General features: G+C 57.4%; 1 protein-coding gene across 1 annotated transcript; it reads left to right on the top strand.

Annotated features, from left to right (window-relative positions):
* The first annotated feature begins 257 nt into the window (after positions 1-257).
* BCL7A (BAF chromatin remodeling complex subunit BCL7A) lies at positions 258-25643 on the top strand. The gene is made up of 7 exons (XM_053927758.1): positions 258-755; positions 1128-1223; positions 8274-8355; positions 10983-11079; positions 15510-15677; positions 19336-19457; positions 22869-25643. Exons 2-7 carry the CDS (start codon positions 1132-1134, stop codon positions 22938-22940), a joined length of 633 nt encoding a protein of 210 aa, XP_053783733.1. The 5' UTR covers positions 258-755; positions 1128-1131; the 3' UTR covers positions 22941-25643.

Raw genomic sequence — 25643 nt, 5'->3', positions numbered from 1 at the left:
CATGCCTAGGAAAAGGCCTGCAGGGCAGCCCCCGACTCCACTCCCCCGGTAGCTTTTCTACCCTCATCAGGGCAAACTGTTCGGTTCTAGAGTGAGTGGAAGTCAAAGAGCTAACTTATGGCTGTGACCTTGAACTTCCCCGTATCTCAGTTTCCCCACGTGTGCTGGAAGAGCCTCTCCAAGGCCCGAGCTTGCTGACAGGGTCACTGCCACCTTCCCCAGCATCCATCTGGGCGTGAAATTAGCTTTGGCCAAGTCGGTTTAGCTGCACCTGAACACAAAGGTGTGGCACACCTGGTTTGTTCTGATACCGCAGATTCCTCCAAAGAGCTGTCCTTGGGCAGGGTGAGGAAGAAACGGCCTCCAGAGTCCTCCAAAATGCTGATCCTCATTGAACTTTCCCTGCTGAAAGCCATTTAGTAAGCAAGGGCGAGTGTCTCTCGTGGTCTGCCTCGTCCCAGACATCTTTCCTCCGACCCCAGTTTTCCAAAAGGACGCAGGAAAGGGAAGCGACGTCCCAGCTCGCGTGTTAACACGCGGCAGAGTGTTTCTCAACTCTCCAAGAGCACCTCGCATCTTAGATCGCCGCCTTCAACTCCGCGAAGTCAACAGCCCCGCAGGAAACTTGCGTTACTGCACCCGCTGCCGCAAACCCGGGGCGGTGGACCGGCCGCCGGGCTGGCTCCCACGGAAGACGCCCCCTCCGCGGCCAGCCCGCCCTCCTCGGGGCACCCAGCGGCACCTGCGGCCTCCGGGTGAGTTTCGGCGCCCCCGCGGGCCCGCCGCCCCCGTCGCGTGCCGGGGGCCGGGTCACCGGGCGCCCCTCGCCGCCTCCCCGGGGTGGGTAAGAGGCTGGGGGCCCCGCGGCGGCGGCGCCCGGAGGCCGCACTGCTGGCGGCCGTGGCGGCGCTGCGCCCCCTGCTCGGTGCAGCTGCCGCCCGGCGCTTGCGCACTGGGCCCGAGCGCGCGGCTGCCCCGGCTTTGTGTGTGTGTATGTGTGTGAGTGTGTGAGTGTGTGTGAGTCTGTGTGTGAGTGAGTGAGCGGCGGGCGGGCGGGCGCGAGTGTGGCCGCCGCGGAGCGCGAGCAGGACCCGGCGGCGCGCTCGCAGCCTCTCTCTCCCCGCCAGAACCATGTCGGGCAGGTCGGTTCGAGCCGAGACCAGGAGCCGGGCCAAAGATGATATCAAGAGGGTCATGGCGGCTATCGAGAAAGTGCGCAAATGGTAAGCGGAGGCGCCGCTGGGCGCCGCGGCCGCCCGACCCCAGATCACATACAAAAAGCCGGCGGGCGCAGCGCCCGGTCGCCCGCGGGCCCGTGAGTTGGAGAGGGCGGGCGGCGCGCCAGCCGGGTCACCTGCGCGAGGCGGGGGCCGCGGCCGCTGCCCAGGTGCGCTCGCGCCTGTCGCCCACCTGGAGCGGCGGTGGCGGCGGCAGCCCGGAGGCGGGGGCGCCCCGGGCCGGGTGGCGGAGCGGCGGGCAGTCCCCGCCGCGGCGCTCGGCTCCCGGGAGGGGGGCTCGGGGCCGGCCCCAGAAGCCATTTCGTTTTGTGCAAGTCACATGAAAGCGGCTTCCCGCGCGCCCGGGCCGCGATGCTGGCGGCGGAGGGGAGAGCGCGAGCTCCATTGTGCAGCGCCGAGCGGGCCGCCGCCGTCTCCGTCTCCTCCCCGCGCGCCCCGGGCGGCGCAGTGTGCCGGCCCCCGCGCCCTTGCCCACGCCGGGCCTCCCTCCCTCGCTCCCTCCCCGGCTGGCTCCCTCGCTCGCTCGCTCGCTCCCCGCCTCCCGGGCCCGGCGCCCTCGAGTCTGCGGAGTTTGCAGAGCGCGAGCCGTTTAAATTTAGCGCTTTGGGCTGCCTGGAGCGAGGGCTCTAGGCGGGGAAGCAAGATGGGGGCGAGCGCGAGGAGGGGACGTCGCGGGGCCCGGGGTGCCGGGCACCCCTGCGCCGTCTCCGCCCGGCACCCGGGCGCGGGGCTCGGGCGAGCGACTGTTTTTGGCCAGAAACCGGTCCTGGGCCGCGTCTGCCTTTCCCAAGCCAGCAGCTCGTGTTTGTTTTGCGGAGGGAGCCGTTGTTTTGTTCTCTGAGTGGGGGGACAGGGGGAGTCGGGGTTGGCTTCCAGCTCGCGCTCGAGTGTCCGGCGTGGCCTCATGGTAATTAATAGGACCGACCGCTCGCTCGGCCTCGGCGGGCTCTGACTCGGAGTCGGCCGGAGGGCCAGGCCCGAGGCGCAGCGGATCGCCAGGTTGGGGCGGACTTGTTGAAAACTCCCAGCTCCCTGGTTTCAACTTTATTATTTTTTTTCCCACGGCTTCACCAGGGTCAGGGAGGGAGAGAAGCGACGCTCTCGAGTGTCAGCGCCAGCGGGCTCGCCCCGACCCTTTATTTAAAGCCTGAAAATTGGTCAGGCCCCCCGTGGCGGGCTGTGTTTATGTTTAGGGGTGTCATTTCTTGAGTAACGCCTTGGTCTCTAAACACCACGGGGGGCGAGGATCCGGTCTAGCCGGGTCGCAAGTTAGCTGTCCTTTCTGAGTCCAACCCAACAAAAAAGGCAAGAGGAAAATCAATAAAGTCCACGTGCTCCCGGGCCTCCTATGGAAAGGGCTGCCTGCAGATGGCCGGATGCCCGGCGGAGGGCTGGGTTTGGCTCCAATGGGACAAAGAATTTTCAGAACCGTGAGAAGGGGAGGCCTTCCAAAGTTGAGATCCAAGTCCTCGGGGGCCGTGGGAGCTCCCCTGGCGCGCAGGGCACCCCGCGGCCGACTGGAGCCATTTAAAAATGGCAGAAACAGCTGCAGGCCGAAACACACACAGGAAAACAAGCCCGCAGCCCCTTCTCCCTTGGGCCCCCCCCCCCCAGGGGGAGCCTGGAGTTGTCCCCTTCCCGCCTGTGCGAAGAAAGAACTGGAGACTGGGCCTGAGTCCCTTCTGTCACCGCCCGGAGGTGAGAAGGGCACAAGGGGCAAGCTGCCACCCATTCTCTGTTCCAGGAGGCGTGGTGGGACCTTCTGCCCCAGGTCGCCCTGCACCCTGCCAGCTGCTCCCGTAGGGCCCGCCTGCCAGCTGCTTTGCAGGGAGGGCAGATGGAACGAGGGGGTTTTCCACCCGGAGCCCCGATGCAGGCCCGGCAGCGTTTGGGGGGAGGGGAAGAGAACGGATCTCCTCCCCCCCGTGTGTTTTGGGAAACTACTTCTCGGGTCCTCTAACGACCTCAGGCTTTGAGACCTCAGGGCGGAGCGTCGGAGTCACTTCCTCGCTGTGACCTTGGGCAAACCCTGTAACTTCTCTAACCCTGGCCGCCAGGGGGTCCTGTGCTGCTTTCTACCCCCACCCCCACCCCAGAATAAAATCCCTTATCCCTGCACACCGTAGCCATCATTAAATGCTGTCTTTATTGTAAGGTGGACTCTGTAGATACAAACATACATTTTGCCGATGGGTTTTCCTTCTTCTTTTCCCCCTGCCCCTTCTAAGCAAAAAAGACTTTGACTTATTTCTTGGGTTTCCCCTGCCCGGAGAAACCACATCTCACCTTCCAGAAGCCTCTAGGACGGGTTCCCCAGTCAGCCCTCCAGACTTCGGGTTGTTTATTAACCGTGTGGCCACCAACCGTGTACCTCACCGCTGGCGGGAGGCTGGGTTGCTAGATTTAGCAAAAAATAAATAAAAAATACAGGACGCTAAGTTAAATTGGAATGTCAGGTAAACAAAAAATAATTTTTTAAATACTTTAAAAAATCCGAAGTATGCCTCATGCACTATATGGGACATACTTACACTAAAAAAAGAAAAAAGATCCATTGTTTTTTGTGAAATTCAGATTTCAGTCAGCATTCTCTGTTTTACCCAGAAGACGGTGGAGGTGTCTGGCATACTGTTCAGCCTGGAAGCCTTGGGCAGCACTTCTGCCCTGCCCTGGTGACCTCCAACCAACCCCTCTGCCAGCCCTTCCCCCCATCCCCCCGGGAAAAAGCCAGCAGCCAGCCGTGACCACCCCGTCCACAGCGGCTGTTCCTCCTCTCCTCTCTGTCTGGTGTCCCAGCAGGGCAGGGTGGCAGAGTGTGAAGCAGCCAGAAGATGGCTGAAGGGAGGACAAAATGGTGGCCCCTTTTCTGGGAAACTGGGCCAAGGCTAGGAGGCCCCAGTGTGGGTGGGGGAGAGCAGGGGAGGGGGAGTTCCTGGGGGGGTGGGCAAAGGCTTAAGCTGAGAACTAGGCTTAGGCTGGGGACCCCCTGGGCCTTGGGTCTGAAGGGTCCCTCGGTGACTTGTGGTTACAAAGAGAAGACTTCCCACCTGTCCCTGGAGGAGGGGCGGTGTGTGCCTAGGGCCTCACCTCAGTGCCCCCCGGGGTGCCCTCCCACCAGGCACAGGGCAGGTCAAGTGGGAGTAAGGGCAGTCATCAGCCAGGCCTACTGGGGTGTCAAGGGCTAGCTTTGGGGGGTGACTACAATGTGAGGGAGCTCTCTTTGAAGGAGCCAGGTGACCCTAAGATGGCCTTGCCCTTGGACCTAGACCTGGGAGAACATTGGAAATTGGCCTTGGCCTGGAGAATCCAGAATGGGTGCTGGCAGTTTACGTAGGAGCCTGTGCTGGGGAGGGGTGCTGGGGGCTCCGTTTCTATAGCCAGGACCTCATTTAGTCTTTTCACCCAGGAGCCCAAGTCTGATGGGAAGAGAGAGCCTTAAGCACCGCTGGTGATGGGGGCCATGCGGGCAGGAGGCCCAGGGTGCATCCAGGGGCAGCAGCTTCATGCAAGGTTGCTGACTGTATGTTTTTGGTAAAGTTTAGCGATTGATTCAGACTTTTTAAAAGATTTTATTTTTAGTTTATTTATTTTTAGAGACGGGAAGGGAGGGAGAAAGACTGAGAGAAACATCAATGTGTAGTTGTATCTCGAGCGCCCCCTACTGGGGACCTGGCCTGCAACCCAGGTATGTGCCCTAGACTAGGAATCAAACCGGTGACCCTCTGGTTTGCAGGCCAGCACTCAGTCCACTGAGCCGCACCAGCCAGGCCCAGCTGATTCAGATTTTTAAAGTAATAGGTAGCCTGGGGAAAACATGCCTGTTAGCTGCTTGTTTGCCACCCACGATGTGAGGTAATAGCTACAGCTTAATACCCCTCATTGGGGTATTAAGCTGTAGCTATTGGGGGCACCCTCATTGGGGGCCGTGTGACCTGGGTGGGGGTTTGGGGGTGGGAGTGGGAACTCCACTGCTCCTCTGAGCCCATGTTGTGTTTCCCAAGGTGCTGCCAAGCCACCCACTCGATGAGCCCCCCCTTGCGGCCCTCCCTGGTGCTCACTCAGTGACGTACACCTGAGCTGCGGGCGCTCCCTCTGCCCAGGTGGTGGCAGGCCCCAGGTTGGGTTCTCAATTTGGGTTCTGAACTCTCCACCCTCTGTCCCACATCCCTCAGTGGCCGCACCTAGAAATGCAGCTGAAGCTTGGTGGGCTGGGGACTCGGGCCAGGGGTCACCAAAGGGACAGACGACCCTCTGGTCAGGACAGACACCCTGGGCGTGTTGAGCTCCCAACCTGCAGGGCCCCCAACCTCTCTGAGGAGGCCTGCCCCTGCAGACACTCATCCTGCCTGGGAAGGTGTCTTGTGTGTTGTGCGTCAATTACTTTTTTTTTAACCACAATCAAGCCATGGATTTGCTGAGCTTCTGCCCCCGCCCCGCACCCAGAGTGCCAGTTGAAGGCTTGTGAGTATAAGTGTGCCTGTGGCCACTTGTGCAGGGTTCCAGCAGTTGGCACACTGCGAGTGGGTTCTTAGTTTCCACGGGAGACAGAGCAGCAGAGGGTGGGCCCTGGAGTCAGAGCCTCTTGTCTAGGCCTGGTTCTGCCCTTGACTAGCTGTGTGACCATGAACTAGTGGTATGACCTCTGTGGGCCTCCCGTTCTCCCATCTGTGAAGTGGTGTGAGAGTAGCCCCCTCCCCCGTCTCTGTCACGGGCCTGTGGCCATCTCTGGGAGAGAGGGCACGTAAATAAAATGCTTGGCACGAAGCCTCGGCACACAATGGCTATTATGATTGTTGCTTTGTCACCGAGACTGTTTCTTGGAACGCCCCTGTCCCTTCCTGGCACCTTCTGACTATTCAGAGTGGAGGTGGGGAAAGACTAGGATAGTGGATTGCCCATCCTGCCCCGGGAAGGCGGGTAGGCAGTGACTGACATACCTGCCTTTGTGTCCTTTCTGGGCTAAAGGGGCAAGGACAGGGCGGAGAGGCATTTCACTACTGGCTCTGGGAGGGTGATTTCCTGTCCCTGCCGCCCAAGATTGTGGGAAGATTAGAGCGAGTGTGTACAGCGCTTGGCGCATCAAACACACTAAAACAACCACTGGTACAATAATAAGAGTGAAGGCCCAGCTTCCCCCCGAGTGGACAGGTGGGCCCTGAGCAGGCAGTTTTGGGAGTGGAGGTGTCCAGGGTGCGGGTTGGCTGGTTTTGAGCGGGCTCAGGAACCCAGATCCCCCTGTGGTGAGGGGGTGCCCGGTGTCTGTAACAGGTCTCACAAGCAGGGCAAGAGGCACCCTCCCCGCCCCCAACATGGAGGGGAGGACCCAAGGCTGAGATCTGGGTGGGGAAGCTGCGGAAGGTGCCAGGCAGCTCACCAACACAGGCACTCAGGCCGCGCATGGTCCTCGGTTTGGGTGGAACCTTGTCACTGAAACTGCCGAGGGGTCCTGGCAGCCACACCGCCTGTGCGGGTGTGCATCTGGCCCCCACCTCCCACTGTGGGTCCCTTGAATAAGCTGATTTCCTCATTGAGCAGACAGCTGATCCTTCATGACCTCCCGCTTCTCCCGGGATGGCAGAGCCTGGTGCTGGGAGGGCGGGCCCGGCAGGCAGAACTGCCTGGGTTCGAATCCCCGCTATCCCTCTGGTGGGCTCTCCCTGAGCCCAGGTGCCCTCCGGTGTGTGGCCTCCGGGCGTCACTCTCAGTGTTTGGGGCAGGAAGTGATACAACCTGGTTTAGGGATTGCAGGGGGTCAAGGACAGAAGTTCAGAGGCTGTGACAATAATCTATCAGGGGTGTCCAACCTTTTGGCGTCTCTGAGCCACACTGGAAGAAGAAGAGTTGTTTTGGGCCATACACTGTGACATGTAATCACAAAAAAATATCAGTGTTTTAACTAAATTTATGACTTTGTGCTGGGCCGCATCCACAGCCATCCTGGGCTGCATGCGGCCCGGGGGCCCCGTCAGACACCCCAGTAGAGAATGACAGTGGTTTGGAGCAGAGTGGTGGGGAGGGGAAGGGTGGTCATTATTGTCCTTAATGAAGACCAGTCACACCCTGACTGCTCTGGCTCCGTGGGTTGTCCGGCAAAGCAGAGGGTCCTCAGGTCCCAGTCAGGGCACGTGCCTGGGTTGCGGATTCGGTCCTGGGTCGGGCTCAAACAAGAGGCAACCGATTGATGTATCTCTCACACATTGATATTTCCTCTGCCTCTCTGTCTCCTTCCCTTCGGGGCCTCTCTCTAAAAATAAATAAATAAAATCTTAAAGAAGACACTCACCCCTTTGCCTCCTAGTGGCCCATGATTCTCTCTTCACCCATAAACCTGCCTGTAGCAGCAGGCGCCCTGCACACTGTCCCCAAGGAGTTCCGGGTGCAGCCGGCAGGGGGCCAGGCAGCAGCACAGACGTGGGCCTTAAGACCCTGAAACACTAGCCGCAGCCCCAGCCCCTCAGTATCAGCACCTGGGGGCTGCCCTTGGGCTGCTGGGCACTGCAGGGTTGCCCCTGCTCTGCCGCCTGCTCTGCCCCTCCTGAGGGCGGAGGCAGGGTGGTTAGTCCAGCTGTGTGGCCCTGCTTCCCTCCCCCGACCTCAGACCCCCACCCCCACCCCCAGGAGGAAACACCTGGCTAGCCTGAAGCCCTCTCTGCTGCCCTGAGGGCTTGGGTGGCCCAGTTTGCTGGCTCCATGGGGCCCAGCCCCCCTCATGCAGAGGAGCCATCCTGATGGCAGCCCCCCACCCCCCAGGCACCAGGGAGACTTGACCAGGCATTGTCTTAGGTGAGCCTCACAGCAGCCTGGAGGGAGGGAGCCACAGCCACAGTGGTCCAGCAGATGAGGACACAGAGGCTCTGGTGGCAGTGACTTGCCCAGGGGTCCGGTGAGAGGCAGAGCTGGGATTTGAACTGGGACCTAGAACTTGTTCTCTTAACCCCAAGGGGGTCACTGCATCACAGCCGCCCCAAGGGAGTGCGGCCAGTGCCCGCACAGAGGGGCAGGCTCTGGTAACAGGCTCTTCCTCCTCCTCTGCAGGGAGAAGAAGTGGGTGACTGTGGGTGACACATCTCTGCGAATCTACAAGTGGGTCCCTGTAACGGAGCCAAAGGTTGACGACGTGAGTATGAGGGACCTGTCCCCCGGAGTGTCCCCTGCGTGTCCTCTCTTGGGCCGAGGGCCCCTGGTTTGCCAGTGGGGACACACCTGCGTGCAGATGTGTCCCTCCCCGGGGCACCGTGGTTTGGGGGTGGCCATTGTGGCACCTGCCGGCAGGCAGACACACCCTGTCATTGTCACACTGGGCTGTATGTATGCCAGGGGTCACCTCCTTCCCTCCTCACACCGGTCTGTGGGGCTGACCGCCGCCCTCTTGCACAAGTGAGGGCGCAGGCACAGAGAGGCGAACACCCAGCGGGTGTCGATGTGTCTGACCCAGAGCACACACTCTCGGCTCCTGGAGAGCCTTTGCTTCTCTCTCATCCCAGAGTTCATTCTGTGCGTGGAGGCCTGGGCTGCTCCTGGAGGGGTGGTGACTGTGACCACTAGAGGGAGCCCTGGTGGCTGTGCTTGATCTTAGGGAGCAATCTGAGACAGGCCCCGGGGACAGTAGCCCCTTAGTGCCAGCTACTGTCATTGCCAGTCAAAATCCTGGCTGCTCCCCGCCTCTGGGCCTCTGCACAGGCTGCTCCTCCCGCCTGGGGTGCCTGTCCTCTGCACACGAACAGCCCTCTCCTCCAGGAGGGCGGCTTACACTAAGCCATAGGGTCTCATCTGCTCCTGGGCTCACAGACGCATGGTTGGCATGTTTCCAGGGGGCTTTAAAGGAGGAGTTAAAGCCCCCTCCACCATCTTCTGTTGTCCCTCTGGTTCTGGCCTGGGCCCATGGACCCCCCAGAGCTGCCTTCCCCAGAGGCCCCGAGACCTGGGCCATCCCAGCATTTGGTGCTGGCTGTGGCGAATGGGGAACGCCAGGCTCCTCACAGGCAGCTGTGGCTCAGCCGCTGTCTGTGCCGTGCACACCGTCAGATGCTGTGTAAACGCCGTGGTCCCTGCTCTCAAGGAATTTATAATCTCGTTGGGGGAAGATAATTATAGAATAGCACGAAACAGCAGGGGAGCAAGCGCCAAATGGATCGTGATCAAGGAGAAAACATAATATATGGGCCGTCAGGAGGGACGGGCAGCCCCGGGCTGGGCAGAGAGCATGCTGGGTTTGGGGTTGGACAGACCAGTCCCTGGTGACCCTGTGATGCTGAGGCCCCCACCGCGCTGGGCCTCAGTTCCTTCTTTCCTGCAACTGAGCAGTGATACCCAGGTCCTGGGGTGTCTGCAGCAGAGCTGAGGCGACGTGTCACGCGAGAGACCTCACCCCAGCACAGCTACGCAGACGGCGCTCAACAAAGGCTCATTCGCTGTCATCTGGGAGCAGTGACATACAGTCCGCCATTTCCCCACCCCCATTCCCTGGAGGGCGGTGGGTCCCATGCCCGGCTGAGCATCAGATCCCCTGGGAATCTGGAAGAAATGCAGGTTCCTGGGCCCCGCCCCAGGCAGCTAAATCCGCATCTCTGATGGTTGTGGCCTGGAATCTGCATTGTGGAGGACAGCTTTTTTTTTTTTTTTTTTTAAACACCCAGTTGCAACATGGTTACACCCTTTTTCTCTTCAGAACTTGAAAACTTTTTTAAATAAATAAAAAGTATTATAAAATTCAATCGTCGCCCTGAAAAAGAACGTTTTTTAACCTGAGACCGTTCACCTGCCACACAAGTCACTCTCTTAAAGTGGTCAGGGCTCCGATATTCAGTTGTGCCTCTGTCACCGCTGTGATTCCAGAACGTGGTCATTGCCCCAAAATGGCCTTGGCCACCACTGCCCCCAACCCCAGAGCCTGGAGACCACCATCTACTTTCTGTCTTTGTAGGTTAGCATAGTCTTCAAACGTGCCTTTTTGTACTGGGTATCTTTTTATAAATCGTTTCCTATCCCTCCACACCCCCCGACCCCACTCAGCTCCTTCCTGGGAGGCACCCAGGCTTCACCCTTCCCAGCTGCCCCCCCCCCACACACGTGTTCATTTGTCCTCTCCAGCAATGGCGGCGTTCCCCTCCACGCCTGCTATGCAAGCGTCTTGGAGACACTGAAAATGTGTTTAATGTTGACATTTTTGTAGATCATTCCCCATCATTACACGAAGTGCTGCCTTATTCTCTGCAATTGTGACATCACCCTACATTGAATGAAAGCTCTGTGATTTATTTAACGAGTCTCTTACCGATAGACGCAGGTTGCTTCTCACGCTATTCTATTCCAGTTGTAAAAGATGGAATCACACGTAAAAAGCACGCCCTCCCCTCCCGCCTCCCCGGGTCTTGCTCTGTGGCGCAGCGGGGACGTGTGGACTCTGCGTTTCTCCTTGGCTCCCCTGGCTTTGCCGCACCTGCCCTGGGCCAGCGACTGTGGCCTTTTCCCCAGATGCTCTCCCTAAAGGAGGAGCCTCCCGCCAGCCAAGAGGGTTTAGCCCCGTCCTCCAGCCCCGAAAGCCCCCCCTCTGCAGGACTCTGATTCCAAAGCAGGTGGGATCCCCTAATGGGACACGTCCAGTACAGGCCACGGAGAGCCCTCTGGGGACTTGCAGGCTTGGAGATGAGTCAGCGGAATGAAATATTCATGCCACCCTCCAGGGTCCCACTCCTGTGTGCACGCAGGGTGGTGACTCGACTGCTGCTCCATTTTCTCCTCCAGAAAAACAAGAACAAGAAAAAGGGCAAAGATGAGAAGTGCGGCTCTGAGGTGACCACGCCAGAGAACAGCTCCTCCCCGGGGATGATGGACATGCACGGTGAGCTCCCTGAACGCTGGGCGCGCGCCTGCCAGGGCCCTGGCTGAGGCACTGCCCTCGGCCAGCCGTGTTCTGTTTCCCTAGCAGGTCCGTTCACATTCCAGGCCAGGGGTAGGAGGGCTGGGCAGGGCTGGGCCTCGGTGCCAAGGAGAAGGCTCAGGGACGAGGAAGAAAGTTCCTTCCCCAGCCCAACACACCAGGAAACATAAAGTAAGAGCCTCTTCTCACCCAGGGACAAAATCTCGCAGGAGTCCTGGCTGGTGTGGCTCAGGCGGCTGGAACATCGTCTCATACCCAAAATGTTGCAGGTTCGATTCCCGGTCAAGGCATGTGCCGATTTAGGGGGTTGCAGATTTAATCCCCAATTTGAGTGCGTACAGTCCTTGGTTCGGGTGTGTACAGTAGGCAACCAGTTGATGTTTCTCTCTCTTCCTTCCTCTCCTTCCAAAGGCGATGGAAAGGCATCCTCGGGTGAGGATTACAAAAAACATATCACCGGCGGTGTTCTGGGACATAACACTGTTCTTTTTCCCTCCTAGGCCTGACACACTGTACAGATGACTGTGTATCCCATTTCCTGTTTTGCTTTGGCTGCTGGGAAGCTCCAACCTGGGTTTCTGACTTCATGTTAAACCCCATGGACAGCCTACCTTCCTTTGTTGTCTTATTTCAAAAACTGTCACCAGTGTCCTACCGAGCAAGTCCAGGCTGGGGACGTGCTTTAGCTAGTCCGCAGTTGTGTTGACACCACTAGTGTTTCATTCTTTTTTTCAAAGATTTTACTTATCTTTTTAGAAAGAGGGAAGGGAGGGAGAAAAGAGGGAGAGAAACATCGATCTGTTGCCTCTTGTGTGCCCCCAACCGGGGACCTAGCCCACAACCCAGACGGGTGCCCTGACTGGGAATCGAACCGGCGACTTTTCGGTTTGCAGGGCAGTGTGCAATGCACTGATCCACACCAGCCAGGGCTATTTCTTTTCACCTTTTTATCCAAGAGGAAAGGCACAGATCCTAAGCGTGTGATCACTTCCCGGGCTGGGGAAGTGCTCACAGATGACACACACCCATGTAACCGGCCCAGGTCAAGACAGAGCATCCCTGTGACCCCCCAGCACCCCTTCCTGGCTGATCCCCTGCCTCCATGGATAACCTCAGAGGGAAGGAAGGCCAGTCCACTTCCCCGTTTGCCCAGACGGACTTATCTGGAAACCAGGCTCTGAGGACAGAGTCTTGTTGCTGAGCTGGCTTCCGAAAAGCCAGGGGGTCTACAGACGGCTAGCATGCCAAGAAAAGCCCCCCAGGGCCGTGCAATCATAGGTGGGATGCATTTTGTTTTCAGAAGTAGGTGTTGGGGCTAGGACGCAACCTGTCTCCTTGGCACCGTGTTCTCTGGGCATCAGGAAAACTCCAGGCCTGGCTTGGGGTTTGGGGGTCAGTCATAGAATTGCAGGTGAAGGCATTTTAAAAAACTTTATTTTAATCCTCGCCTGAGGATATGTGCATGAGTTTTAGAGAGAGAGGAAGGGGAGGGGAGACAGACAACAGTGATCAGTTGCCTCCTGTAGGCGCCCCAACCAGATATCTACCCGCAACCCAGGAATGGGCCCCGGCCAGGGATGGTCCCCGCATCCTTTTGGTGCATGGGACAACACTCCAACCAGCTGAGCCACCCGGCCAGGGCCAGATGAGGGCCTTTTGGGGCAGAGATCCTGCCTGGGTTCAGATCTGACTCCCCTAGAATCTGCTCCCAGCTGCAAGAGCCCCCTGGGCTATTTGTCTCGTAGCCTTCGGGTGTGTTTTCAGTCTGTCAAATGGGGATGGTAATGCCTCGCTGTGAGTGTGAGTGTTAAATAGATCATTTCTTTTTTTTTTTTTTAATTTTATTTTTAGACAGAGGGAGAGGTGGGGAGAAAGGGAGAGAAACATCAATGTGTGGTTGCTTCTCATGCGCCCCCTACTGGGGACCTGACCTGCAACCCAGGCATGTGCCCTGACTGGGAATCGAACTGGGGACCCTTTGGTTTGCAGGCTGGTGCTCAGTCCACTGAGCCGCTGAGCCACACTAGCCAGGGCCAAATAGATCATTTCTTAAGGCCTGGCGTGTTAGTAGCTAACATTTAAGAGGCCGTCATAAGGTGCCAAGCGTCTGCTGATAAGCCCATTTCCTCACCTCACCCTGAAAACAAAGCCTGCTATACGGATGAGCAAAGCAAGGCTCAGAGTGAGACTGGTCACTTACCCAGAGGCAGGAAGTTCATAAATGCCAGTGCTGGCATGCAAGGTCCCTCGGAGGCAGGATCCCAGGGTGTGGCCACTAGAAAAATCTAGACTAACACTCTAGAAAAAACCTAGAATGTTGAACAGACCAGGAGCCATGCCCACCTTCCTGATACAATTTCCATTTTATTTTATTTTATTTTTAATTTATTAATTTGAGAGAGAGAGACATCGGCTGGCTGGCGCATTCATTGGTTGCTTCCTGTACGTGCCCTGACTGGGGATGGAACCCACCCCCTTGGCTTGTTGGGTCGATGCTCCAACCAACTGAGCCACCCCCCAGGGCTCATTTCCATTTCTATTTCAGCATCTGTGCGGGAAGAGCACGTGAGTGTGAAAGTCTGGGGAAAGACGCGGGCCTGGCCGGATTCCTCCGCAGGCTCTGGGTTGGGGGATGGGATAGCAGGAATGAAGGGAGGGGACCCCTACCTTCCGCCCAACCACAGTTAAGCGGGGAGTGAGCGTCCCGCTGTTACCAGGAGACCAGGCCAGACTCGGGCCGCGAACCCGATAAGCACAGGAGCTGATGTCGCTGCTCGCCCGCCCGCTGGCCGCTGGCCGGGCTTCTGTGCCTCTCACACACGTGCACATGGATCTTGGCATAGGAAGGAAGTTTAGATTTTCTCAAAAGGTAAATGGGGAAAGTGTATATCTTTATTTTTTCTTTTTAAGTCCCAGAATTCACAAGAGAATGTTCTGTGTTTCGAGCGCTGCCGAGTACACTTAAAATCAGACGCAGTTTCCCTGGTGAGAGCTGCCGGGCTGCCTGGCTCCCGCTTGCTGGGCGGCGGCGGCGGTAGAAGAAAGACGTGAGGCAGGGGACAGGCGGGCCGGCCTGAGCCAAGGGCTCTGCCGCTCAGGGGCCTCAGTTTACCCCTCTGTAAAGTGAGCGCCGTGACAGCTCCTACCTGGCAGGTTGTCCAGAAGATTAAATAAGGTGACTCATGCCCGGTGCCCGACATGTGGTAGGTGCGCAGGACGTCTTGATCTGCCTCTCCTCCCCTCCCCCCCATCTTTACAACAGTGGCCTTGGGCCCAGGTGGATGCCACGGCCCAGAAAAGCGGCATCAGATCCTAGTAATATTTTTGAAGTCGCTACTTGAATATCGACAGTTTAAGATGTCTCTCCATGCCCAAGAGAGCGGGTCCAAAGCAAGGGTGTGTGAGCCCCAGCCCCGCCACCAACGTCATGGCCTGGTGAACTTGCCTCCGCTTTTATTTTTATTGTGAAAAATTTCGTCATGGAGAGACTAGTGTGATAAACCACCCCCATGTACCTAACGGCCTCGTGTATTTTTTTTAAATGTTAGCTTTTTTCTGATGGAAACACCACGGAGGTATACAAAACGCACAGCTCTTGGGACTAAAGCTCAGGGAATTCTGACAATGGCGCGTGGCCCGTGCGAGGGCATGTTAGAGGGACTGTTCCCTCGCTGTGATGTGTGTGTCTGCACCTAAACAGGTGAGCACGCGTCACTAGTAAGTGACATTTTCATGCTCCGTGCCGTGACCACCCTGGCAAAAGAAACGACGATTCCTTAGTACCTTTTCAGCTCCAGACTATTCAGATTCCCGAATTGTCCCCAAACGCGTCCTGGACGTGTTGAAAAGACAGGATCCAAATAATTTTCTCACAGCATGGTGAGCTGTTAGATCTCTTAAATTCCTTTAACCTACGATAATCTTCCCTGGTCTTTTTTTGTTGTTTGTGAGTATTGACCTGAAGAGCCTGGGCCGACTGTCCTCTGGAATGTCCACTTCATGGTGTTAGCTTGTCCTTCCGACCCTTTTATTTCGGCTAAGGTGGAAGCCGGTCTGGAGGCCCACTGAGGTCACCAGACATGCTTTGGCTCCACTGCCCCGAGCCCCGGGCTTCCTAGCCAGGTGTTTGCAACGGCTGGTTTCCTCACCCAGGACGACCAGCGCGAGGCCTCAGCTGTCCCCCAAAGACTTACAGTGTGCCCCCACTGTGTGCAGCTGGCTGCCTCCAACTGCAGGGTTCTAAGGGAGCCTGTGGCCCTGGGTGTGCCACCTCAGAGGGGTCCCCTTCCCTGGGACAGCGTCTTGCTGCAGGCAGCAAGGTGGTATGGGGAGGCTCCCCCCCCCCACCCCGCTGCTGCGGGTCTCACCTGGGGTTCTGCTCCCCCACACAGACGATAACAGCAATCAGAGCTCCATCGCCGACGCCTCGCCCATCAAACAGGAGAATGGCGGCAACTCCAGCCCTGCGCCAGAGCCCAGCTCATCCGCACCCGGTGATGGCAGCAGCGCCACGGCCGACGAGGCCCAGGCCGAGGGGAAGGAGCTCCCTGGGGCGGAAGGTATGTGTGCTGGGGGTGGGGATCGGGGGCCTCTCTCTGTCCAGCCTTCTGCTCCGGCAGGTGCTAACAGGTCTCTAAGGAGGCCCTGCCACATGCTGGCCCCAGGCGGCCACCAGCAGAAAGGTAATGCCTGGGTTCATGTTCTTAGGGGTACAATTTAAAAATGACACAAATCTAGTATTTGGAAAATAAGTGCTCTGGCGAATTATAAAATAAGAAAGGGGAATGAGGTGTCTTGCCCCAACATGGGGGCGTGTGGCGATTTTAAATCGGGGGTCAGGGAAAGCCTCACCGAGCAAATGAGGTGAGGACGCAAGCAGCCTGGCTAACTGGGAGAGCGCTTCGAGCAGAGGGAGCTGTGCAAAGGCCCTGAGGCTGTAGCACGCTCAGTGTGACCGGAGGAGACTGGCCAGGGGCCCAGACACGAGGTGGGACCAGAAAGGAGGCAGAGCCCGGAGTGTATGGGGTTCCACAAGCCCCTGAGCAGACCTGCCTTTCGTGCCGAGTGAGACCTGAGCCACTGGGAGTCTGAGAGCTATGACCTGAAGGGTCACTTCAGTTGCTGTGATTGGGAGCAGACGGGGGAGGGGGACCAGTGGCGGGGCTGCTGCCCTCAGCCAGGTGGGAGAAGGTGGCAGGGTGGAGAAGGCAGGAGGAAGGGGTCTGGCTGTGTGAGTGTGTGCATGGGTATGTGTGTTATTTTGAGGTCTCTGGACCTCTTTAAATGAAAACGTTCACATTTCGACCGTCCCTGACTTGATGGTTTGACTGATGGTGTTATAGGGGGTTATGAAAGCTGTACGCGTTCAGTAGAAACCGTACTTGTTTGAATTTGAACTTGCCCAGGCCAGCACTGTGCGGTGGGTGCCTCCTCTCTCACGAGGCCAGGCTGTGAGCCACAGCGCTCAGTCTGCCACGCGATCGTGAGCCAGGGTGCTGTGGACACAGGACTGGTCACATCTGGGTGACACCTGCCAGCTGTGTGGCCTTGGGCTGGCAGTGTCTCTTCCTGCACGCCTTCCTGTTTTCTTGTTTATGAAACGAGACAAATAAAAGTTACCTCTCTGGTCAGGTCGCTGCAGGAAAGTAAGCGAGAGAGTGAAATGCTCCGCTGAGCCCAGTGCTAGGAAGGGCCTGGTGAGCCGTAGGGAGGGGGTGACCCTGGGGCGCCAGGGGCAGGGCTGTGTAGGACCAGGTGTGGGACACATCCTGGCTTCTTTCCTGTCCTGCTTTCTCTCTGGCCGTGGCCTTGGTTTGCCCATGTTTGGGGGCTGTGTCTCCTTTTAAAGGGCTGGTTACAGCAATCACGTCCTGGGTTAAGGCTTCCTCCCAAAACTGCCATGTTTCAGTAACTCACACCCCACAAGCCTTACAGGTCCAGGTGGGAACCACAGCAGGGTCCTCTCCGGGCTACACCAGGCCTCTGGTCCTGCACTAGTACCCAGCATTGCTCAGGCAGGGCCCCCTGCCCCCTGCTAGGGGCTGCCTGAGCTCCCCACTTCCCAGGTGGGTGCACGCAGCCTGTGGGACAGAGTCTGTTGGTCACCAGCTGTTGACCTTGCTTTGAACTTGTTTACTGCTGACTGAGTTCAGGGAATGACATAATGTTCAAACTCCCTGGACTAAATTTAGGCCCCAGGAAAATAATTTCCCCTGGGCGAGTTCCAGTACTGTTCTGCTAAGAGAGTCAGGCCTCTGCGCCGAGTCCTGCACCCTCCCCGAGCTCCAAGGCCAATTCCCACCGGGTGCTCAGGCCGGGCGAGGGCTCAGTGCAACTCTCCGGGCCGCCGGCCGCCTTCCTGATTTCTGCACCTGCAACTGGGGTCCCACCTCCCGCTCCTTAAGGCCCACTCGGTAGGTGGAAAGGGAGCTATGGTCAGAGGGGAAGACAGTTACAATTGAAAACGTTTGTTAAATCAAACACATTTTACAAAACAGAGCATAACATTAATGTGCATTTTTTAATTGAGGCGAACTTCACATAACTAACGTATAGGTAGCTGTGGTGAAGTACACACGGCAGCAGCATCCAGCACCCCCACCGTGTGGTGCAGCCGTCACCTCTGGTGCGAAAACATTTTCCTCTCCCCGCATGGAAACCCGTCCCCGTGGACAGTCAAGCCCCATTTCCCCAGGCCCTGGCACCCACCGCTCTGCTCTTTGTCTCTAGGGACGTACCGTTCCGGATGCTTCGTGTGCACGGAGTCGCGTAGTATGTGGCGTTTTGTGTCTGGTGTCTTTATTCAGTACCCTGTTCTCAAGGCTCATCCACACGGGAGCAGGTGTCGGTGCTCCATTCCTTCTTATGGCCGAGTCGCGGGCCATGCGTTGTGTGGACGGACCACAGGTCATTCATCTGCTCGTCTGCATTTGGGCCCTTCCCGTCGTCTGGCCGTTGCGAATAGGGCTGCTGCGAAGGCTTGCGTGGCAGTGTTAGTTCAGGCCCCATTTCCAGTTCTCTCATGTGTATACCCGGGAGTGGTGTTGCTGGGTTGTAGGGTAATGCTGTGTTTACCTTGAAGGGTAAAACTAAAAATACCAAAGACATGCCAGGGTCATGGGCAGTTTGGTTCTGTGCCCTAGATCACCCCTCAGTCACTGCCACCTGGGGTCGTTTCCCTGCTTGGGCACTTTTCCTGTCACTCCAGTTAATCCTCAGTGATTCACCAGGGTGGCTACTGTCCACCTTGGTTTTACCAGGGTGGGCGGTGCGGAATCTGAGACGGAGAGGCTGGGTCCCCACAGGATACGGGTGGCAGCACTGGAACCCAGGCCTGTCTATAAACAGACACCAGCTGGTAGGCGGAGGCCAGCCCTGGAGAGGGCTGACCCCTGACCTGACCCTCAGCAGCAGGAAGCCACAGCTCAGGCCCTGGTGGGGTGTCTCAGAAACCCTAGACAGTGAGGCATTCTTGAGTATTTCACTGTACTTAAAAAAAAATCAGGGTGACCTCTGTTCCTGGGGTCCTGAGGGCCTGCAGAATGGGACCAGGTGGGTGGGGTGGGGGTGGGCTGGGAAACTAGCACATAAGAAAGAGCCCAAATAACTGGTGAAACAGGACTCATTAAGTAAGGAATTGGTGACAGAACTCTGTGCAGCCATCTTGTATGCTCTCGTGTTTAGAGGGGTTTTAAAGACATGAAAAGTTCTTCCAGAATACTCCGTGATTCCTGCGTAGGGAGAGAGGAGACTTATGTGCAGGTAGGGGACCACATCCGGAAAAATGGGACTGCATCTTCCAAAATGTGACTGGGGCGGTGGCTATGGTTGGTGTGAGACAGTCGGCGATTTTTACCTAATTTTTTTTTCTGTATTTTCTGCTTCATGGTTGGAGCGTGCTGTGTCCACCAGAGGGCGCCACATGCACGCGGAAGGAGTCTGGCACATCCTTTAGGCGTCCTCCAGGGCCACCACCTGGCAGGTGGTCCTGGGTGTGTAGGAAAGGGCCAGAGGCCGCAGGGCCAGCACGTGGCCTCACTGCTTAAAACAGTACCTCTAAAAAATAAGCAAGAGGCTTCCCAACCCCCACCCCAGCTTACTGTAGCCCTGACAGACTGCCAGGACGCCCAGTTTCCCGGTATTTTTAGTAACTGGTCCATCTGGCCGCCCAAATCACGTGCCTGAAAACAGCTTCTGTCATCTTGCTTTTTCCTTCAGATGCTTCTGATGAGCCGAACTCCCAGTCTTCAGCGGAAAACTCGATGAACAGCTCAGAGAAGGTCGAGCGGCAGCCGTCTGCCGAGGCGGGTCTGGCTGCAGAGACGTCCTCAATCTCTCAGGTACCTCGATCGAGGTCTCCGAGGGGCAGCCAGAGCGGCCGGGTGCCCGCTGGGGCACCGGGGGTACGTTGAAAGGTGTTTGGTTCTTTTGCTTGCTGCTTTCTTGTTGGACGACTGGAACTTCGGTGTATTCACTGAGCAAGACATGTGAGCATCCTGTGTCTCCCCCTGGGTGCTGGGGCTGCCGTGCAGGGTGGGACCCGGGAGGGTGTAGCCAGAGGACGGTCCTTTGTCCCAGCCTCAGCTCCGTCCCTTTATTTGTGCCCACAAAGGCCTTGGCGGCTCTCAGTGACCCAGAGCCAACTGCCTTTAGAGCTGGGGACATAAGTCTTCAGGATCCTCAGCGCTGGAGGAAGCATTCCTTGGAAACATTTTGCAACAGACCACACTGCCCCTGCCCCAACCCCGTTCTGGGTCCTCACTGTCTGTCCGAATCTGGTCGGAAGCAGACAGTGCAGAAGCAGGTGGCCTGACGGGTAGGAGCAGATGTCCTGGGTTCAAATCCTGACTCTCACATAGCACACCCTGAGCCTCGGAGTCTCCAGCTGCCAAAACGAGAGCCCAGAGCCATCCTGGGGACAGGGTGCAATGCGGTGGAGAATATGGGTGACACACAACGAAGCTGCCCATGGGACGTGCCTCAGTGGCTGCCTCAGCCACGTCCTGCCTCCCACCGTCACCCTCTGTGCTCCCGGAAGAGTAGTGGGGACTCAGCGGTATCCCAGCGTCAAGGACAAACTGTTTCCACTGTGCTGAGCAGTTCCTGGTGCCTCGGGAAAGACTGACCCTCGGCAACAGAAACAAGGGAGGACAGGGCTCGGCAGGACTTGGTCTGCTGGTTGGGCAGCCTTGAACCGGGCCTTCCTGGGGGACGTGCTTCTCGGGCTTCAGCATCTGCATACCCTTGGATCTGCACCATCCCTTCATCCTACGGAACAGCCCCCAAAGGCGCGGGGACACGGAGAGGTGTGGATAGAAGAGATCCGCAGGGGCGGGAAGTTTGTCGAAAGGGACCTGGTTAAATAAATCTGGAGTCGTGTAGGAAACAGACTGGCCTGCAGCTGTTCAGAGGGCACACTTGACAGAGAAAACAGGTCCTGATGGAGAAAAACAGGTCACAGAGCCTCAGGTGGAGCATGAGGCCCTCCGATGGAAATCACAAAGCGAAGCCTCGTGTGCAGTTGGTAAAGCCAAGCGGTGAGCTGGCGTCTTCAGCCTCCTGAACTCAGTGGAGGGAAGGTCAGCTTGAACCTTAGATCCACACCCTGGGGGCATCTTGTGCTCCCCACCCCCCGTGTCTGAAAAGTCCAGGGGTCTTGCATTCCAGCACGCCCCCACCTCCACTGCTGTTTCTGGGGTCTCAGACTGGAATTGGGCCTCCTCCACTGCTTCCCCGCCCACATGGACACAGCCGCTAGGCCCACAAGCAGGGCGGAGGATGTGCGGCAGCAAGGAAAACAGCTTGACGTCCAGGTTCAGCTGTCCCTGTTTCAAAGGGAGGAGCAGGTTCCCCATCGGGAGGTTTCCTCACTCTTCTCCCTGCTGTCAGTCCTACCGAGCTCATGGGTCTCTTCCCTCCTTCACCCCCATCTCGCTCCCCCTCCCAGACCCTCCAGCTCCCGGTCCCTCTGTCCTGCACAGCACTTCCCCTCTCTACACGTTCCTCCCCCAAGTCACACATTGTCCCCCTCGTCCAAGAGCTCTGCAGAATGACCTGGCTTCTCCTGAGCAGGACCCACCTTCCTCAAAGAGTGGCCTGCTTTCTCTGTGCCTCTGGATCGGGCCGAAAATCACGGGTGATGGGGAAAGAGAGAGGAAGACAGAGCCTCCTCTGTCTCCCTGTGGTGTCTGCCCGCGGGATTGGCCTCAGGAAACTCCTACATGTCTTACATCAAGGCCTGGGATCTCTTTAACATTAATTGGGCACCCACTGTATACCAGGCACTGTGGCAGGTGCTGGAGACCCAGGGTGAACCGGCAGACAGGGTCCCTCCCTGTTCTCGTGGGGCTCAGGTGTCTCGATCGGGGAAGCCAAGACAGAGTGTAGCAGACACAGGGGTGACAAAGTCATAGCACACGCTGGGGGAGGCCAGCACACGGTGATGCAGAGGACATCAGTGGTACGTTCTAGAACGGTGTCTGCAGAGAGGGGCGGACTGGGAGCAAGATGCAAGGACGAGAGGTTAGGGCAGGCCCTGTACGCAGAGGGAAGGGAAGGAGCCCAGGCCTGGAGACGGGTGTCGGCCTGAGGAACGGAAGGTGAGGCTGGGCTGCTGGAGACTGGCAGGCAAGGAAGAGGGAGGGGCAGGACTAGGCTGAGAGGCTGAGTGGGCTGGGGCCTCCAGGCCTTCCCGGCCTGGTGAGGAGTTGGGATCTTGTTCTGAAGTCAGCGGGGAAGTGTCAGCGGTTTTTAGATTCCACGTGTGGTTTCTATTCCCAGAAGAGCACCCAGTGGCGCTGAAGGCTGTGCAGGGAAGGCTGTGGTGTCACCTCACGGGGCTAGGTCCAGGGAGAGGGGGCGGGCTCGAGGGTCTCCGGAGATGGAGTCGAAGGGACTTGCTGTTACACTGGGTGTGGGAGCGTGGAGAGGAGGTGAGGGGCTCCCGGGCACCTCCAGCTGTTGTCAGCCCCCGGTGGGACGCGTGAAGTGAAGAGTTGGTCTCGGTGGTGAACTCACACCACACAATGCAGGCAATGTGTCATAGAATTGTACCCATGAAACCTGTCTTTCACTCACCAATGTCCCTCCAGTAAACTCAGTGTAAAAAAAGAGTGGGTCTCAGGTGACAGGTCAGGTTGGAGAGGCCTGAGGTGACTGAGCGGGACGGTCCCGGCAGGTGGTGGGTGAGCCACCGTTGAACCTGTTTTTGAGTCAGGGGACTTCTTGGGAATTTGGTGACAAACCACGGACCCTCTCCCCAGAGCAACATCCCCACGCACCTGTGACAAAGGCTGGGCGTCCGCCGGGGCCAGGCCTGTGCTGGGCCTCAGGGAGCAGCTGCACGCTGGCCGGGCTGGCCTAGGCCTTCGAGCTTGGAGAAGTAAACTCGAAACTTGCGCGTAAATAATTACTGTGGCTGTGAATTACAGGTTGGAAGGTGGACAATGGGGACATCTGCTCCAGCAGGTTTGCAGGGCGGGAGAGCTTAGAGGTGGAGGTGGGGGGCACCTGGAGGGAGGCCAGTGCCATAGGGACAGGCCAGACCCGGGTGCCTAGAGGCCTGGGAGACACGGGGGAGGGTGGGTCGGAGCTCCCCACTGCTCTGTGAGCCTCCTAAGGTCCATGCTCCCTGGGCCAGCCAAGGGTCCTGCCCTCAGTTCCCTCCTGGGCTGACCTTGAACCTCATGGCTGCCCTAATCAATCTCCTGGCCTGTTAACCTGCCGTTCTCTTCTCTCTCTCCTCCCCCAAGGATTTGGAAGGAGGGCCGCCCTCCAAAAAGATGAAACTGGAGGCTTCGCAACAAAACTCTGAAGAGATGTAGATGTTCGCCTCAGTCTCCAGTCCGCGTTTCACGGGAGATCCATCAGCAGGCTTATTCTCCAGCTTCCCCGAGCGAGCCCTCGGGTTGGAACTACTAACTTTCCAAGTTTACCAAGTGCAAATCCAAGAAAACCTAGAACGGCGTGACTTCTCAGACACTGAAGAACTTTCTGCTGTGAAGCAAAACACTCGAATCTTGAAGTGACTGTCCTTGTGGAGGCGGGTCGACAGCTCAGGAGTGTCAGACACTGTCTCTGAAGCCAAGATTACATTTGCGTTGCTGCTGTATTGTCCCCCCCCTGCCCCTCCCCCACTTCTCTCTTTAACGATATAAGCTATTTGAGAGTGGTACCCATCAGGAATTCGCGTTTCGTCGGGGCTTGTCACTGTTCCACCGATTCCTCCCGCTTTCTTTTTGTGCCTTGTGCCCTTGAGGTGACCTCTGGCATGTTTTCCTGGTTGTTTTGCATCTCCCTTTGCAAAGTGCCCTCTCAGTTTCGTTGAGGCTGCCACTTCCCCAGCCCTCACATCTCGCTCCTCCCTGCCCTGGGACTTCAGTGGGAACAGAGCAGGCAGGGAGGAGGAGAGCCCAAGGCTGCTGGAAAGTAGGACCTCCTTGGCCACATGCCCAGCCTGCAGGGTCCGAGGAGTCTCAGATGTCAGGGCACTGTGTCCCCAAGCGCCGGCCACTTGATATGCTCACCTCCTCGGGGCATCTGAGCCTGGTGTTTCCAAGCGTCCCAAATGGACATGCAGAACCCTTAGACTGTTCTGGCGCTTCCACCCTCTGCCCTCACCACTCTGCTTTCCCCAACACCGCTGAAGATGGAATGGCTTCTGTGGCTGACGGAAGGATTGGCTCACGGCAACAAAAGGGTTGAGGAGGAGGCCAGCAGACAGCCGGAGTAGCTGGTGCTGAACTTCCTCTCCTGGGACAGGACGTTACTTGGATTTCAAATCCACAGGAACCTGCTGCCCTCTGCCTCTCCAGGTCCCCCAGCCCCACCCTTGGGGCAGGGGTTGGGGGGGCAGGTGCAAGATTACAGTCCAGGACACCCCATCATGGGTCCCCAGCCAGGAGCAGGCCTTGGTGGATTGGCCTTGGAGGCCAGAGGGAGGAGCTGGACAGCTTTGCCCACCTCCAGGAAGGGGCAGTCGGACCCTGTCCCCATCCCTGCCTGCCCGGGACAGCGCCCTCTCACTGAAACGGAGCTGCCCCCTTGGACCAACCACCTAAGTGTTTGGTTCTGAGGCCTGGTTGCCCTTAGTTTCTATGAACTCATCAGACCTTCGCCCTTCCCCTGAGCTTTCTTTACTGCACTGGAGTTCCAGCTCCCTTTGAGTTGTGTGTGGCTGGGGGGAGGGGGCGTTGCGGGGTTTTCTTGGTTGTTTTCCGTTTGTTTCTTTTTCGTTTGTTTGTTTCTTGCTAATCGGTGTATATTCAGGTGCCACCTTTGACGCGGGGCGCTCTCTCCTGACCACCATGGAAGTGTCTGCCGGGTTCCACTTTCCACGAGTTTCTGAGGGTGAGGCTCTCGCTTTGTGTTTTTTTTTTTTTTAGAGAGCCGATCTATTTCCTGCACTTCAAGAAGAATCAAAATGTTCCTGAATTTCAAATACCTCATGCAAAAATGTCTCCTGAAATAAGGGAAAACAAACAAACAAACTTTGGAAATCTCAATGTTAGAGTGGTGGCCGCAAGGTTTCTGTCTTAAAAAAAAAAAAATCCTTGTCAGTTTGGCCCCTCGGCGGTCAGCTCTCCGAGAACTGGGCTCCGCGTTACCTCTCAGCGACTCCCCAGGCGGCTTTACCTCCAGATCCTGTAGGGTTTGAGTCACGTTTTTCTTTGCAGCAAAACTCCATTCTGAGGAAAGATGAACTTGGATGTTTATTTCCTGCTCTTTTTGGGAAGCGAGAGGTGACAACCAGGACAGCTGAAAGCGCATCACGTGGGCGCACACTTGTGCGCATGCGTCCACGGAAACAGCAGGTCGGCCGGGGTCCCCTGCGCCCCTTCTGTTGGCCTGTCCAGACAGGCAAGGGGAGTCGACACCATCCACGACGCCGAGGCTGTCGTTCGTTTTTCTCTGAAGTGCCTGAAGGTAGGGGCGGGCCGGTGGTCAGACGGACTGGGCCCCGCCAAGGCCACGCCAGGCAAAGCGCCGGTGGCCCGCACTTGCCACTGGCCAGGAAGGCCTTCCACGGCGAACAGCGAGACTGCAGAAATCCAGATGTGCTTCCTTCCCCGCGGCCCGCTCCCCGGAGCCGCTGTCCCGCAGCCTGCCGAGCCAGGGCGGGGGTCCCGAGCGAACGCTTTCCGCGGACACCAGGCCCCATGGCCTTAAGGGCTCCCAGGGCAAACTCACTCCCCGAGAAACTTGATGTTGGGGACGCTGCGGCTACACATTCCACAAAGTGCTGGCACTTAACACCCATAACCCGGAAGGCAGTTGACCGACTCATAGGGTGGTGACCTCCCGTTACAAGCGACGTCATGGTTTGGAATGTTCTTTACGGCCAAGGACCTGGTTAGAGGTATACAGACTTTTTCACATTATCTAATTTTTTTTCCTTTTATGGGTTTTTTTTTTTTTGGTGTGTTGTACAGCAGTATAATTTTTCACTTATTTATTCCATCAGTAGATATGGTTTGTACAATGTACAATGGTTCCATTTCAGAAAATAAACTTTCAGATCATGAGCA

The sequence above is a fragment of the Desmodus rotundus genome, chromosome 7, assembly GCF_022682495.2.
Source record: "Desmodus rotundus isolate HL8 chromosome 7, HLdesRot8A.1, whole genome shotgun sequence".
In the NCBI taxonomy this organism is placed as follows: domain Eukaryota; kingdom Metazoa; phylum Chordata; class Mammalia; order Chiroptera; family Phyllostomidae; genus Desmodus; species Desmodus rotundus.
This window is presented reverse-complemented; position numbering and strand designations above follow the sequence as displayed.

Coding starts and splice junctions, on each gene's coding strand:
- BCL7A (XM_053927758.1), top strand. CDS start 1,132: ATGTCGGGCAGGTCGGTTCGAGCCGAGACCAGGAGCCGGGCCAAAGAT. Junction 8,356..10,982: donor CGGAGCCAAAGGTTGACGAC/GTGAGTATGAGG, acceptor TTTCTCCTCCAG/AAAAACAAGAACAAGAAAAA. Junction 11,080..15,509: donor GGGGATGATGGACATGCACG/GTGAGCTCCCTG, acceptor TCCCCCACACAG/ACGATAACAGCAATCAGAGC.